Source organism: Prunus dulcis, chromosome 7, assembly GCF_902201215.1.
Source record: "Prunus dulcis chromosome 7, ALMONDv2, whole genome shotgun sequence".
Lineage (NCBI taxonomy): Eukaryota > Viridiplantae > Streptophyta > Magnoliopsida > Rosales > Rosaceae > Prunus > Prunus dulcis.
In genome coordinates this window covers 14,372,665-14,388,124 of record NC_047656.1, presented here as the reverse complement: position 1 = coordinate 14,388,124, position 15,460 = coordinate 14,372,665, and the positions used below count along the sequence as shown (strand labels likewise).

The 15,460-nt window shown below is 38.4% G+C and overlaps 4 protein-coding genes across 4 annotated transcripts; all 4 read left to right on the top strand.

Moving 5' to 3' along the window:
- Nucleotides 1–106: 106 nt before the first annotated feature.
- LOC117636185 (probable disease resistance protein At5g66900) lies at nt 107–3,559 on the top strand. Its single transcript, XM_034370683.1, has 5 exons — nt 107–841; nt 986–1,386; nt 1,729–2,090; nt 2,245–2,444; nt 2,574–3,559. The coding sequence occupies exons 1-5, from the start codon at nt 232–234 to the stop codon at nt 3,413–3,415; spliced, it is 2,415 nt and encodes an 804-aa protein (XP_034226574.1). The 5' UTR covers nt 107–231; the 3' UTR covers nt 3,416–3,559.
- Nucleotides 3,560–5,182: 1,623 nt separating this feature from the next.
- On the top strand, nt 5,183–8,474 carry LOC117636182 (probable disease resistance protein At5g66900). Its single transcript, XM_034370680.1, has 5 exons — nt 5,183–5,868; nt 6,053–6,453; nt 6,719–7,068; nt 7,173–7,384; nt 7,492–8,474. Exons 1-5 carry the CDS (start codon nt 5,232–5,234, stop codon nt 8,331–8,333), a joined length of 2,442 nt encoding a protein of 813 aa, XP_034226571.1. The 5' UTR covers nt 5,183–5,231; the 3' UTR covers nt 8,334–8,474.
- A 1,097-nt stretch (nt 8,475–9,571) lies between these two features.
- LOC117636181 (probable disease resistance protein At5g66900) lies at nt 9,572–15,400 on the top strand. The gene is made up of 5 exons (XM_034370679.1): nt 9,572–10,659; nt 11,349–11,752; nt 12,391–12,752; nt 12,895–13,103; nt 13,237–15,400. The coding sequence occupies exons 1-5, from the start codon at nt 10,035–10,037 to the stop codon at nt 14,076–14,078; spliced, it is 2,442 nt and encodes an 813-aa protein (XP_034226570.1). The 5' UTR covers nt 9,572–10,034; the 3' UTR covers nt 14,079–15,400.
- On the top strand, nt 14,555–15,400 carry LOC117636186. The gene has a single exon (XM_034370684.1). The coding sequence runs from the start codon at nt 14,578–14,580 to the stop codon at nt 15,130–15,132; it is 555 nt and encodes a 184-aa protein (XP_034226575.1). The 5' UTR covers nt 14,555–14,577; the 3' UTR covers nt 15,133–15,400.
- Nucleotides 15,401–15,460: the final 60 nt, after the last annotated feature.

Below are 15,460 nucleotides of genomic sequence, written 5' to 3'. Positions count from 1 at the left end.
TCCTAAAGAATATTATATGGGAGCAGGAGGCCTTGACCCAGAGAGTCTTGCAAACAACATATTCGTTTGCCATTGACAAGTGAGAAAAGCATATTGACTCCTTTTGCATTTCTTGCTTCCAAGCCTGTCCTAAGAGTCTCTCACTTGTTCCTCATTTGTAATCTGCCTATTGTCTTACAAGTTCAGATTGAAACAAATACAAACTTTCAGATCTGAGTTGTTGTTGTTATTATGGATCCGGTTACTTTAGTTGTAGGGTCTGCTCTTGGAGCAGCATTTGAAATTCTGTTTTCTGCAGTTCTAAAAGCGAAGCCCAAGGCTAAGATGTTTCAAACACACCTCAGAAATCTCAATATCACGCTAGACTCTTTACAACCACTGATTAGACAGATAGCACAAGCTGCCAACCATTTTGTTTCCATGGAGTGCCTAGAAAATTTTACAACAAAAATGGAGGAGGGCAAGAAGCTGGTTGAAGAATGCTGTGATGTGGGGATGTGGAACTGCATCAAACAGCGTGAATACAAAGACAAAATTCTGGCATTGGATTGCTCTCTTCAAAGACTCTTAAGTATACTGACGGTGCAGTTAGTAAGCCATCAAGCTATGCTGCTCAACCGAATTGATGGAAATGTTGTGGCACAAAATCAAAATCAATTTGGAGTTCGATGTGCAGTACCTCCGCTTCCACTGGTTACTGTTGGCTTGAAGGAGCCTTTGGATGATCTGAAGATGAAGCTTCTTAAGGATGGACCGGTGTCAATATTTGTGCTCACGGCTCCTGGAGGATGCGGGAAAACCACTTTGGCAACCATGTTTTGTCATGATCAGGAAGTCAAAGGTACCCTGAAATTTAACGTTATTTAATTTTCATTAGTGAGATTAAAGAAAAAAATTATAGAAATCATTTCCTTGTTTGTACAAGCATAGATAAATTTATATGACGTCTTGGTGACAGTTTTCTTAATTATGTGCACTTGGCTAGATAAGTTCAAGGAAAATATCTTCTTTGCCACTGTTTCAAATAAGCTCAGCTACCTTATTGTTCAAGAACTATGGGAACATACGGGAATGCAGGCACCTGCTTTACCAAATGAAGAAATTGCATTTAAATGGCTGCAAAAGTTTGTGACGGAAAGAGGACAAAATCCTTTACTATTGGTCTTGGATGATGTTCAATCTGGATCAGAATCCCTTCTTGACAAGTTTAATGAATTCAAAATGCCAAGTTACAAGGTTTTGGTGACATCAAGATATCAATTTCCAAAATTTGGTCGTCCAAATCCTCTAAAAACATTGAAAGATGAAGATGCAATGGATCTTTTTCGTCGTTCAGCATTCCTACCAAATACGAGCTCTAACATACCAGATGATATTCAGAATCAGGTGAGTTGTTAGTCTGAATTTCAAACATATATGCTTAATTATGCATCACAAAAGGGGAAAAGGAATTATGTTTACTTTTGTTGCAAAAAGTGAACACATCGGTTTTACCGTATCTGCAAATAGGCATGCATGTAGAGTGCTTACTTTATTTTGTTGCTACATCTAAAATGAGAATGAAGAAAAGTTTAAATTTCTCTTCTTCATGAAACCATTGATATGATTTGGAAGAGAGATTTGAAATTTCTCTTCTTCATGAAACTATTGATATGATTTAGAGAAAGTTGAAATTTCGGTCTGCAACTCAAATGGTAATTGACTTCATTTGGGACACGTGTACTGCAGATCGTAGAGTTGTGCAAGAGATTTCCACTTGCCATTACAGCAATCGGGGACTCACTTCGCAATCGACCTATAGAGATCTGGAGAAAAAGACTACTGGAATTGTCTAAAGGTTCTTCTATTCTTGAGTCAGACCGAAAGTTGCTTGTTTACCTAAAAAGTTGCTTGGATGACTTGGATAAAGGAATGACTACCGTCAAGGATTGTTTCATAGACCTTGGTGTATTTCCTCAAGACCAAATAATCCCTGTTACTGCCCTCCTTGATATGTGGGCAGAGTTATATGAGGGAGCTGAAGATTTTATGTCCATTGCAAACCTCTACGAGCTCACCACTCGCAATCTGGCCACTCTTGTAGTCACAAGGTATGCAAGTTTCTGTGCCTTTTCTCTTGTATGATATTCTCAGTTTACCTTACTTATATAATCAAGACTAGATGGTACTAATAACTAATTTTCTATTGCAAATATGCATGTTTCAAAGTTTATTCTAAGAAACTAAAATTTTGATCATGACCAGGAATGAGGATGCGGATGGCTACTATAGTGAACATTTTGCTATCCAACATGGTATGCTTAGATCGCTATCAATCCATGAGAGTCGTCAAGACCCGATCGGACAGAGACTGATTATAGACATACGTGGAGACAAGCTTCCAACGTGGTGGAAAGAGAATAAGCATAAAACGAAGAAGGCTCGATTAGTATCTATTTCAACTGGTTGGCATATCTCCCTTTCTTTACAAAATACATCAACACACACACACACATACACTAACACAGGGGCTTGTTTAGTACTTTCACATTAATTTCTCCCATCACTCACATCATATAGCGTATGGTTTGCAGATGGATTGCACTCACCAAAATGGCACAACATGCATCTACCAAAGGCTGAGGTTCTAGTTCTGAATTTTCAGACAGAGAACTATGTTTTACCCAAGTTCGTGAAGAGGATGTCCAAGTTGAAGGTTCTAATAGTCACAAATTATGGTTTCTTACAAGCTGACTTAAGTAATTTCAAGCTCTTGGGTTTTTTACCTGCTCTAAAGAGAATACGATTAGAGCGCATTTCAATTCCTTCCATAAGCAAGAGCGCCATGCAGTTGAAGTGTCTGCAGAAGATATCTTTATTCATGTGCAGCATCGGTCAAGCTTTTAGCAACTGTCCCAGCCAAATTTTAGAGGCATTTCCAAATCTGGTGGAATTGAACATTGAATATTGCAATGATTTGGTGGAATTGCCTGCCAAGCTCTGTGAACTTTTCCACCTAAAAAAGCTCAGTATCACCAATTGTCATAAGCTATCTGCCTTGCCTGAAGAGATTGGAAAGGTGGTCAATTTGGAGGTATTAAGGTTAAGGTCCTCCACAGAGTTGGAAAGGCTTCCAGGCTCGATTAAGAACCTAAAAAAGTTAAGCTTTCTTGACATATATAATTGTTTGAGCATTAAGAAGTTGCCTGAAGAGATTGGTGAAATGAGTGGTTTAAGAAAGATCAACATGGGACAATGCTCAAGACTGCAAGAGTTGCCTCAATCAGTTTTGAAACTTAAAGAGTTACGGGAAGTGATATGTGATGAAGAGACAGAAAACTTATGGGGGGAGCCTTTCAAATCCAGTCTCATAAACATAAACATAACAGTGGCAAAAGAAGAACACAACCTTAATTGGCTCTACTGCAAGCCTTGAGAGCTGACTGTCCTTAACAAATGTTGGTGCAATGTCTGTGTGATTTGTGTTTCAATATTTCTTTTTCGTCCTACCTTTCTTCTCTTTTAAGTTTTTTGGTTTTCATTTTGCATTGTAAAAACAAAGTGAATGAGAGGATTTGGATTTACCACCACCAGTTTGTCTAAATTTTTGTCTCCACGGGTGCTATCTTCTCCGTTCGGACGAGCCATTGGAGGCACTTCGAGTCGGGCAAAAACCTGCTCTGATACCAACTGACGCAGTGAGATAGAGGGGAATAGGGAGATCGAACGATAATCCTAAAATAACAACGTCGGAATCCACCAACAAACTAGAATCCACTAGAAAATTGAGTAAAACTCAAGGTATTTGATTGATAATAAGATAGATAATTTAGGATGCTCCAACACATTCCTTTTATATACAAGAGAAACCCTAGGACTTGCTTGGAAAACTAATGAGAAACCGTAGAGTTGCTAGGAAAACTAATTAGAAAACTAAAAGGAAAATAATAAAAGTTTCCCAAAATATCCAAAAAACTTTAAATGCGGAAAAGTCAAAGTAAACAATTGCCTGCCGAGCTTTGTGATCTCATTCGCCTTAAGAAGCTTAGCATCACCAACTGTCATTAACTTATCCACCTTGCCTGAAAATATTGGAAAGCTAGTCAGTTTGGAATGGTGAGGCTTAGGTCATGTACAGACTTGTTAGAGTTGCCAGGCTCGATTAGGAACCTTAAAAAGTTAAAATTTCTCGACATATCCTATTGCTTTAGCATTAAGGAGTTGCCTGAACACATTGGTGAGACATACAGTTTTAAAAAGCTCAGCATGAGACAATGCTCAAGATTGCAAGACCTGCCTGCATCAGTTTTTGGACCATGAGCAGTTGAAGGATGTGATATGTGATTCAGAGACAGAAATTTTATGGGAATCCTTCTTATCCCTACTCAAAAACATACACATAAAGGTGGTCAAAGAAGATATCAACCTAAATTGGCTCCACAAGCTTCCATCTTGAGATTTTTATTTCCTCAATAAATATTTTAGCTGCCCCTGCTGATTTGTGTTTAAATTTTTCTTTTTTCCTGAATTTAATTTCCTCTCTTTATGGTTTATGTTTTTTTTTTTGGGTAAATAGTTGAGCTATTGCTTTGTAAAAAGAAACAGTGTATAACTAAGTGTTCAATCCTATCCAAAAAAAAAAAAAAACAAAACCAAGTGTTCAATTGTGGGCTTTGTTACAAACGTGTCTGCTCTTATGTGGTCGTGAATGGCCCCCACTACCTATCAGTGTGGAATTGTTACGAAAGTTTCCTAAAAAGAACACTTATAATTTCCTACCAAATTACTAATGTGGTCCTACTGAGGTTTCCATCGGGACTTCCTAAAGAACATTATATGGGAGGAAATTAACCATAAGTGGTAATTTTTTCATTTTAATTTTATCCACTTATACTCTATTTTATAATTTAAAAAAAAGAGTGTCCTACTGGCTTTGCTAAAACTTTGACTAACTTGTCGTCAATGGCCCCACTTTCAGCGTGGAAGCTTATTTTACTTGTTACGAAAGTTTCCTAAAAAGAACACATAATTTCCTAGAATGTACGACCGAGCTTCGATCGAGCTTTCCTTATTGACCCGGAGATTCTCTCACGGATATATTCACATTGTTTTTCTTGGGTCCCTGGTCTGTGTCAAGAGTCTCCCACTTTCTCCACATTTCGTAATCTGCACAGACATAGACTGATTTCTTGTCTCAGATTAGACTCAAACAAATACAAAGCTTGAGAGTTGGGTGTTGTTTGAGTGTATTTATGGCATTTGCTGCGGTAGGAGGAGCTGGTCTAGGAGCGGTATTTGGAGCGCTGCTTGATGGCGTTATAGCAGTGACGTCGGAGGCTACAATGTTTGAAACCCACCTCAGAGATCTCAAATGCACCCTAGACTTGTTTCAACAAGTGGATGAAGATGTTAGGCAACATCCCAACATATTGTTTCGCCCAATGCAGGGCCTAGAAAGGTTTGAAATACAAATGGAGAAGGGTGTTCAGCTCGTTGAAAAGTGCTCCAAGGTTTGTCCATGGAAGCCGAACGTGTTCAATAAGCGGTACACCAGAAAACTTATTGCATTGGATGCATCTCTTAGAACACTGTTAAGTGTACTGACAGCGCACATAGCAAGTGACCTGAGGGCTCGGGTTATCAATGTGGCGACAGTGGTGAACCATATCGATGCGAATATTGTGGCACAAAACCAAAATGTAAATCAAATTAAAGGTTGGTCTGCAATACCTGAGCCTCCACCCTTTACAGTTGGATTGGATGTGCATGTGGAGGAGTTGAAGTTGGAGCTTCTTAAGGACGAGGCATCAATGCTTGTGGTGACTGGTCTTGGAGGATGCGGGAAAACCACACTGGCACAAAAGGTTTGCGAAGATCAGAAAGTCAAAGGTATGGTATATAAGTATATCAATTCCTATTTTTTTATATATACAAATTGGTGAAGTTTTGATTCCTAAATTGAAAAGTTCTGTAGTTATAATCTAGAATGAATCGGTTGAAGAAAGAATTTGAGAATTGTTGACAGATTTAAATGGCCACTTGGTGACTGCTTTCTTTTGTTCTACTTGGGCAGAGAAATTCAGGAGCAATATCTTCTTCGTCATTGTTTCAAAGAGCACCAACTGCCTTGTTGTACAAGAACTGTGTCAAAAAACGGGATCCCTGGTACCTGCTCTCCAAGAGGAAGCAATTGCCTTTAACTGGCTGCAAGAATTTCTGAAGAAAACAGGACAGGATCCTCTACTTTTGGTCCTGGATGATGTATGGCTAGGATCAGAATCCCTTCTTGATAAGTTTGGTGAATTCAAAAGGCCAAATTACAACATTTTGGTGACATCAAGATTTCGATTTCCAAGATTTGGCCCTGCATATCCATTAGGAACATTGGAACAAGGAGATGCAATGACTCTTTTTCGTCATGCAGCATCCCGACCAGATAGGAGCTCTGATATACCGGAAGATCTAGCGAAACAGGTGATTTCTTGTTTGCATATCACCTTCATTTTCTATAAGAACTGTCCATACACGAAAATGAACAACACCAATAGCTGCAGATGCATATACTTTTATGCCTACTTTACTTATGAACTAACTCTAAACTAAGAATAAAGAAAAGTACATAGCCGGTTAACCATTTTCTTATCTTCATTAAACAATTGATATGATTTGGTGATGAAGTCAAATTTTCGATGTGCAACTCAAATAGTAATTGACTTCATTTGGGACAATTTAACTGCAGATAGTTCAGCTCTGTAAGGGATTTCCACTTGCCATTACAACGATCGGAAGATCAGTTTGCGAACGGCCAACAGAGATCTGGAAGGAAAGAGTAGCGGAATTGTCTAGAGGTTCTTCTATTCTTGATTCTGAGGATTATTTGTTTGCTTGCCTCAAAAGTAGCTTAGATGCCTTGGATGAACGGTTGGCTGTCACCAAGGAATGCTTCATTGATCTTGCTTCATTTCCTGAAGACAGATGTATCCCTGCTGTTGCTCTCATTGATATGTGGGCAGAGTTATATGGGCTAGATGAGGACTTGTCACGCATCCACGAGCTAACCAATCGTAATTTGGCCAATCTAGTTACAAGGTATGCAAGCTTCTATTCATCTCGTCTTTGATCTATCTTCTCCACTTTACCCTTTCTTTTTTATATTTATGACTAGCTAAGAAAATAATTATGATCTTAAACAGGAATGGGAAGATGGAGATGGATGGCTATTACAGTGAACACTTTGTTACCCAGCATGACATGCTTAGAAATCTTTCTATCCATCAGACTGGTCAAGATGAAATTGGACAGGAGAAAAGGCTGATTATAGAAATTTGTGGTGACAATCTCCCTAATGGGTGGACAGAACAGAAGAATAAACCCAAAAAGACCCGCTTATTGTCTATCTCAACTGGTTGTCCCATCTCTCCTTCTTTACCAAAAACATAAACTAAGGCTTGAATATGGTACTTTTGCATTAATGTTTCCCCAAAACTTACATCATATAGCTTTGGTTTGCAGATGGATTGTCCTCAGCAAAATGGCACGACATGCATCCACCAAAAGCTGAGGTTCTAGTTCTCAATTTTCAGACAGAGAACTATGTTCTGCCCAAGTTTGTGAAGAAAATGTCCAAGTTGAAGGTTCTAATAGTCACAAATTGTGGTGTCTTACAAGCTGACTTGAGTAATTTCAAGCTTTTGGGTTCTTTGGCTAATCTGAAGAGAATAAGATTGGAGCGCATTTCAATTCCTTCCATAAGCAAGAACTTCATGCAGTTGAAGAGTCTGCAGAAGATATCTTTATTCATGTGCAGCATCGGTCAAGCTTTTAGCAACTCTTCCATCCAAATCTTAGAGGCATTTCCAAATCTAGTGGAAATGAACATCGACTATTGCAATGATTTGGTGGAATTGCCTGCCAAGCTCTGTGATCTTATCCGCCTAAAGAAGCTCAGTATTACCAATTGTCATAAGCTATCTGCCTTGCCTGAAGAGATTGGAAAGCTGGTCAATTTGGAGGTATTAAGGCTAAGGTCCTCCACAGAGTTGGAAAGGCTTCCAGGCTCGATTAAGAACCTAAACAAGTTAAGCTTTCTTGACATATATAATTGTTCGAGCATTAAGAAGCTGCCTGAAGAGATTGGTGAAATGAGTAGTTTAAGAAAGATCAACATGGGACAATGCTCAAGACTGCAAGGGTTGCCTCAGTCAGTTTTGAATCTTGGGGAGTTACGGGAAGTGATATGTGATGAAGAGACAGAAAACTTATGGGGGGAGCCTTTCAAATCCAGTCTCATAAACATAAACATAACAGTGGCAAAAGAACAACACAACCTTAATTGGCTCTACTGCAAGCCTTGAGAGCTGACTGTCCTTAACAAATGTTGGTGCAATGTCTGTATGATTTGTGTTTCAATATTTCTTTTTCCTACTTTTCTTCTCTTTTACGTTTTTTGGTTTTCATTTTGCGTTGTAAAAACAAAGTGAATGAGAGGATTTGGATTTACCACCATCAGTTTGTCTTAATTTTCTTCTCTACCTTTTTCCTTCGTACCATATACTAATGTACCTTCTATGACGAAAGACAGAGACAGTGCTCAAGGTTGCAGCAGGAAGTGATCTGTGATGGAGAGACAAAATATTTGTGCGAATCTTTCTCATCTTGCCTAAAAAACATAAACATATCTCCCCCATTCATATCCAACCTCTGCGTCTTCCAAGAGCAGCTCCTCTGTTCTGTCTAGAATAGCCCGTCCATACCTACTCCTACGTTTTGTTTCTCTGATTATTTCTTTTGAAGTTTACTAGCGCATGACTAGTTTTTTTTATTATAATTTTTTATGAAAAATGAGTAAATCCTTTAATCGATATAATCAGGCCATACCCACCCCTATGTTTTGTTTTCTCGTATTATTTCTTTGGCCAAATTACACTTTTGATACTTGCATTTTGAGTAATTTTTCATTAATACTTGCAATTGCGGAGTCAAAAATTTTTAAGAGAGAGGCAATATTTAAAAGGCTAAAAGCTCAACAACAAAAAAAATAATAATAATAAACCAAATACCCTTAGAATTTAAACAATACTAATGTCATTCATAATTCGTGGAAAAAAAAAATCACAAACAAACAAAACAACAAAGTCTCTTTGAGCCATTTAGTCGAATACATGGTGAGCGCCATCATAGGGTTAAATCCCAACCTCTCCAAGAGATTTTTCGATGAGAGAAAATGCAGTTGCACCACCTTATTCCTTTGTGGCTCCACCACTATTTCCCTGTGTCATTTCTTGTATTATTTCTTTGGTCAAATTACACTTTAGTAAAACTGTTTCAAATTTTGACAATTTTAGTATGTAGTTTGCTTATTTTCACTTCTTCACATACAAACTGCCATATCAGATTTACATCTTCAATTTTAACAGAATTAACAATTGGGATCAAAATTGCAAAAGTAAATTACATAACTAAGATTGGTAGGTACAACTGAAACTACGGTATAAAAATGAAAAATTACTCAAACTACAGGGACAAAAGTGTAATGTGATCTATTTCTTTAAACTCTATCCTCGCAATTGCCAAAAGAAAGGAAGAAAAAAAAGTTTAACGAAATTAGGGCTTGTTTTCTCCACCGCGTGCACGGTCTGATCATCTGCCCCCGATGTTTCCGAGACACGGTAAATTGCAGAAACAAAAATCTGGTGTTCGTAGCAGTTTCTTGTGTTTTTTTGGTGATCATATGGTTGCAGTTTCTCGAATTAGTACAACCTTACACTCGGAAACTGCGTTTGCTTTAGTCAATCAGTCAATCAAAAAGTTATAGAGCTCCAACTTGGAATCTTCTCTCTCTCATCATATAAGTTCAGAGAGTTGTAAACTACATCTCCATGGCATTCTTTGCCACTGAACTAGATTATACTCTCTTTCATCTCAGAAAGCATTTATCGGATTTCTGTCCTGTTTCATCAGAGCAAGGAGATCATTGAGTCTTCGTGTTGTTTGGGTTTTTTATTTGAAACAAATATAATTTGTCTGATTTTGGTGTTGGGTATTATTTTATACTCATGGCAGTGGATTTAGTCGGAGGGGGTACTTTTAGAGTAGCATTTCAAATGCTATTTGATGCTGTTATAGCAGTGAAGAAGGAGACTACCATGTTTAAATCTATGCTTGGAGATATCAAATCCACACTGGACTCTTTACAGCCGGTGATCAAAGAGAGAGAAAAATATGACTCAAAGGAGGGGCTAGAAAATTTTGCAATGCAGATGGAGGAGGGGGTAAAGCTTGTTTACAAATGCAGCAAGGTTGGTGTGTGGAGCTGGTGCAGAAAATACAGATACACCAGAAAGCTTGATGAATTGGATAAATGTCTTCAAAGACTAGTGGAGGTGTTGAAAGTGCAGGGCATAAGGGATGTCAAGGAGACCTTGGTTTCTTTGAGGAATATAGAGACGGTGCTGCATCGAATTGAAGGGAACTTGGTGATGCAAAACCAACCTGAAAAAATCAATGGTTGGTCTTCAGTGCCTGAATCTCCGCCGGTTACAGTTGGGTTGGATGTGCCATTGAAAGAATTGAAGATACAGCTTCTTAAGGATGATGTGTCAATGCTTGTGCTGACTGCTGCTGGTGGATGTGGGAAAACCACATTGGCAAAAAAGTTTTGTCAAGATCAGGAAGTTAAAGGTATATCAACCTTCTTTTTTCAGTTCTAATTGATAAAGCAGTTTTACTTCCTAGTTGAAAAGTGCTACACTAGTAGTCTAATGGTAGTGTTATTATGATATGAAACTTAACATGATTTTATTTGTTTTAGTGGTATGTGGAAGATACCAATTTTCTTTGATTTCCCTTTTGTTGGTGGTTAACATAAGTATACCCAAATCTGATCCATCTGAACAAATTTACATATTTACATAGCTTCATTTCAAGCTACTAATCTTGTAATGAGCCGTTGCCTGAATCGTATGTCTTATTGGATTGAAAATTTAAGTCAAACTTATATCAATATGCATGGCTAAGGGACAGAGGTTTTAGGGAGACTCAAGTCTCTCTGTTCTATATTTCTGATATCTTATTCAACCTTTAAATGTAGTTGTTTTCTACAGTTATAGCCTTACAGGAATATATTCACCGCATCTCACTGATAGGAATTATTACTTCAGAAGAAGTAACCAAGGATTTTATAACTTCATGACTGGGATATATCTTCTTAAGAATATTGCCTCACTTAGTTCTTACTATCTGCATATGTTAGGCTTCCAATTATATTGTTTTGTATGACCACCATTTGTGTATATTGTTTTCCATTGCACAATTGGAGACATATTTCAATGAGCTTTTAGTGACACTTCTCTTAAATCGTATTTGGATAGATAAATTCAAGAACAATATCTTCTTCGTCACTCTTTCAAAAAAGCCCAACTTGGACCTTGTTGTACATGAGCTATATCAACGCAAGGGTTCCCAGGTGCCTGCTTTCGAAAATGAAGTAACTGCAGTTTACTGGTTGCAACTATTTCTGAAGGAAACATCACAAAATTCTGTACTGTTTGTCCTGGATGATGTTTGGTCAGGATCAGAGTCCCTACTTGAGAAGTTTGATGAATTCAAAATGACAAATTACAAAGTTTTGGTCACATCAAGATTTGCATTTCCAAGATTTGGTTCTTCATATCGTTTGGAATTCTTGAATGATGAAGATGCAATGGCTCTTTTTCATCATTCAGCATTTTTGGAGGATAAGAGCTCTTATGCTCGGGAAGATCTTTCGAGAAAGGTGATTTCTTTTATTATTTTTCTTTATAAATAATTACATGTAGGTTTTTTCTCTCTACAGGACGTCTGTCTTTTAAATACAAAATTCGTCCTTTGTTAAAAGGAGGGACATCCTGCACTGAGAACTCCTATATGTGTGTGTGTGTGTATATATATTTACATCCATACACATGAGTGAATAGTGAATACTTCCATTTACCATATCAACCTGCAAATGATTATACATTCATGTTACGTAGACAGTTACTTAAACATTTTGTCATCTGCATGAAACTATATATATATATATATATATATCCATACACATGAGTGAATAGTGAATACTTCCATTTACCATATCAACCTGCAAATGATTATACATTCATGTTACGTAGACAGTTACTTAAAAATTTTGTCATCTGCATGAAACTATATATATATATATATATATATATATACACATATCCATACACATGAGTGAATAGTGAATACTTCCATTTACAATATCAACCTGCAAATGATTATACATTCATGTGACGTAGACAGTTACTTAAACATTTTGTCATCTGCATGAAACCATTGAGATGAGATTTAGACGCTATTGTTTTGGACCTGCAACTCAAATAGTGATTGGCTTCATTTGGGGAAATTGAACTGCAGATAGTAGAGCTATGTAAGGGATTTCCACTTGCGATTACAGCTGTTGGAAGATCACTTCGCGGCCAACCTATAGAGATCTGGCGAAAAAGAGTAATGGAATGGTCTAAAGGTTCTTCTATACTTGCATCAAACAATGATTTGCTTGCTTGCCTCAAAAGCAGCATAGATGCCTTGGATAAAGAAAAGCCTACCCTCAAGGAATGTTTCCTTGACCTTTGCTCATTTCCTAAAGATCAAAGGATCTCTGCTGCCACCCTCATAGATATGTGGGCAGAGTTATATGGCCTAGACGAACCTAATCTGTCCATTGCAAACCTCTACGAACTAACCACCCAGAGTTTAGCCAATCTTATAGCCACAAGGTATGTAGGCTTTCATGTTCCTATTGTCTGCTACTATCACTCCATTTTTTTCCTTTATATTCATGACTTGCTGCTGCTCATAATTTTCTGTTCCAATATTTATGTTGAAGAAATCTCTTATGAATTATTATTGGACATCCAGGAATGAGTGGGAGGCTGATGGCTATTACACTGAACACTTTGTTACTCAGCATGATATGCTTAGAGAGTTGGCTATCCATCAGGCGAGCCAGGACCCAATAGGACAGAGAAAAAGACTGATTATAGACATACGTGGAGATAATCTTCCTAACTGGCTGACAGAGGCAAAGCATCAGCCCATGCAGGCTCGACTATTATCTATCTTAACTGGTTGTCCCATCTTTCTCTCTTTAGTAAATACGCACACATGTACATACAGACGCACACACATACTACGCACTACAACTTGAATAGTACTTTGGCACATTTCCCACACTCACATCTTATAGCTTATTGTTTGCAGATGGAGCCTTCTCAAAAAAATGGCCAAACATGCAACTACCAAAAGCAGAGGTTCTAGTTTTAAATTTTGAAACAAACAGCTACGACTTACCCGAATTTGTGAAGAAAATGGATAAATTAAAGGTTCTAATAGTCACAAATTTCAGTTTCTTACCTGCTGAATTAAATAATTTTCAACTACTTGGTTCATCATCAAATCTGAAGAGAATTAGATTGGAACGCATTTCAATTCCTTCAATAAGCAAGAACATCAAACAGTTGGAAAGTGTACAGAAGATATCTTTGTTCATGTGTAGCATCGGTCAAGCTTTTGGTAAAGGTTCCATCAACATTTTAGATGCATTGCCAAATCTAGGCGAAATGGACATAGATTGTTGCCATGAGCTGGTGGAGTTGCCTGTCGAGGTTTGTGATCTCATTCGCCTTAAGAAGCTTAGCATCACTAACTGTCATAACCTATCCGCCTTGCCTGAAAAGATCGGAAAGTTACTCAGTTTGGAAGTGTTGAGGCTTAGGTCTTGTACAGACTTGTTAGAGTTGCCAAGCTCGATTAGGAACCTCAAAAAGTTAAAATTTCTTGACATATCCTATTGCTTTAGCATTAAGCAGTTGCCTGAACACATTGGTGAGATTTGCAGTTTAAAAAAGCTCAACATGAGACAATGCTCAAGATTGCAAGATCTTCCTGCATCAGTTTTGGACCTTGAGCAGTTGAAGGATGTGATATGTGATGAAGAGACAGAACTTTTATGGGAACCCTTCTTACCCTTTCTCAAAAACATACACATAAAGGTGGTCAAAGAAGATAACAACCTAAATTGGCTCCACAAGCTTCGATCTTGATATAATATTATGAGGGATGCTCCACCCTCCCAACATCATGACCGGCCATTTGGCTCAAGGGGAAATTTTCCAGAGCTATGGAAGATTATATGGAAGTCCAACCTGATTCCCAAACTCAAGAATTTTCTATGGAGGATGGTTAGAGGCTGTTTGCCGACTTTGGAGGGCTTATTTAGGAGACACTTGGGAGCCAGCCCTTTATGCCCTTTGTGTCCTGAGTGGCCGGAATCAAAGGAGCATTTGTTCTTATTGTGTGACTGGGTGCAATATGTTTGGTTTGGTGGCCCATTAAATTACAGAGTTGACCGTCAAAGCATAGCCTGTATGGTAGAGTGGCTACTCAGTGTTTTGGGGAATCAAAATCAAAATAAGCAAGAAAGGATTGGGGATTCTTGCTTTGATTGCATATACATGTTGGATTATCTGGTGCAGCTGGTGTGATGCAGTTTTTGAAGGTAAGCCTGTACGCCCAAATCAATCTCTAGTGAGAATTAGACAAATGCTTGGGGAATTCCACTTTGCGTCAAGCCCTGTGACTACTCCGCTGATGGTGCGTGCTCCCTCTAGTGTAACATCTGAGGATACTCGGTCTCTGCCTCCCCATAGATGGTGCAAGGTTAACGTTGATGCAAGTTGGGATAAAGTCTCCGTGAAATCTGGTTTGGGTGGTGTGGTTCGATATGAAGATGGCAATTTTTTGGGAGGTTATGAAGGGTTTAGACTGACGGCCTCTGTGCTTGAGGCGGAGGCTCATTCTGCGTTAAAAGGAATTTCTTTGGCTGCTGATTTGGGTGCCACTTGCATCATCATTGAGACAGACTCGAAGGAGCTGGTTCAAAATGTCAATGGCGGAATTGGCAGGAGTGTGTGGTCTATTTATCCTATCCTTTTTGCTATTAGAAATCGTTGTAACCAGTTCAACTTCTGTAATTGGCGGTGGATCCCTCATCGGTTAAATGGTTTAGATGATTCAATTGCGGCAAATGCTAGGAGGGGGATGCGCGAGGAAGTCTGGATTCACAGACCCCCATCATCCCTGGTTTTTGATCTGTAGGCGGATGGATTACCTTGTCCTCCAAGATCGTAGGTTGTTGTTGGTTAGAGGCTGACGTGCATCCTTTGGTGGCGTCCTAGTGGCTGGTCGTTTAACTGAGCTTCTTTGCTTGTTTTTTCTCTAGTCTGTTTGTTTTCCTTTCTCCTGGCTGTTTGGTTGAAGGAGGTGTTCCCGCCTTCCCTATGGCTTCATGCTGTACTGTTTTGTTTGCCTATGTTTTAATGATAATCTCTTTGCTAAAAAAAAAAAAAAAAATGCTTCGATCTTGATATTTGTCTTTCCTCAGCAAATGTTTGAGCTACCTCTTGTAATTTGTGTTTCATTTTCT

Excerpts from the sequence above, each read along its gene's own strand:
- LOC117636185 (XM_034370683.1), top strand. The coding sequence starts at position 232 with ATGGATCCGGTTACTTTAGTTGTAGGGTCTGCTCTTGGAGCAGCATTT. Across the intron at positions 1,387-1,728 it reads CAGATGATATTCAGAATCAG|ATCGTAGAGTTGTGCAAGAG; the intron begins GTGAGTTGTTAG and ends CGTGTACTGCAG. Across the intron at positions 2,445-2,573 it reads ATTAGTATCTATTTCAACTG|ATGGATTGCACTCACCAAAA; the intron begins GTTGGCATATCT and ends TATGGTTTGCAG.
- LOC117636182 (XM_034370680.1), top strand. The coding sequence starts at position 5,232 with ATGGCATTTGCTGCGGTAGGAGGAGCTGGTCTAGGAGCGGTATTTGGA. Across the intron at positions 6,454-6,718 it reads CGGAAGATCTAGCGAAACAG|ATAGTTCAGCTCTGTAAGGG; the intron begins GTGATTTCTTGT and ends ATTTAACTGCAG. Across the intron at positions 7,385-7,491 it reads CTTATTGTCTATCTCAACTG|ATGGATTGTCCTCAGCAAAA; the intron begins GTTGTCCCATCT and ends TTTGGTTTGCAG.
- LOC117636181 (XM_034370679.1), top strand. The coding sequence starts at position 10,035 with ATGGCAGTGGATTTAGTCGGAGGGGGTACTTTTAGAGTAGCATTTCAA. Across the intron at positions 12,753-12,894 it reads GCCAATCTTATAGCCACAAG|GAATGAGTGGGAGGCTGATG; the intron begins GTATGTAGGCTT and ends TTGGACATCCAG. Across the intron at positions 13,104-13,236 it reads ACTATTATCTATCTTAACTG|ATGGAGCCTTCTCAAAAAAA; the intron begins GTTGTCCCATCT and ends TATTGTTTGCAG.
- LOC117636186 (XM_034370684.1), top strand. The coding sequence starts at position 14,578 with ATGCTTGGGGAATTCCACTTTGCGTCAAGCCCTGTGACTACTCCGCTG.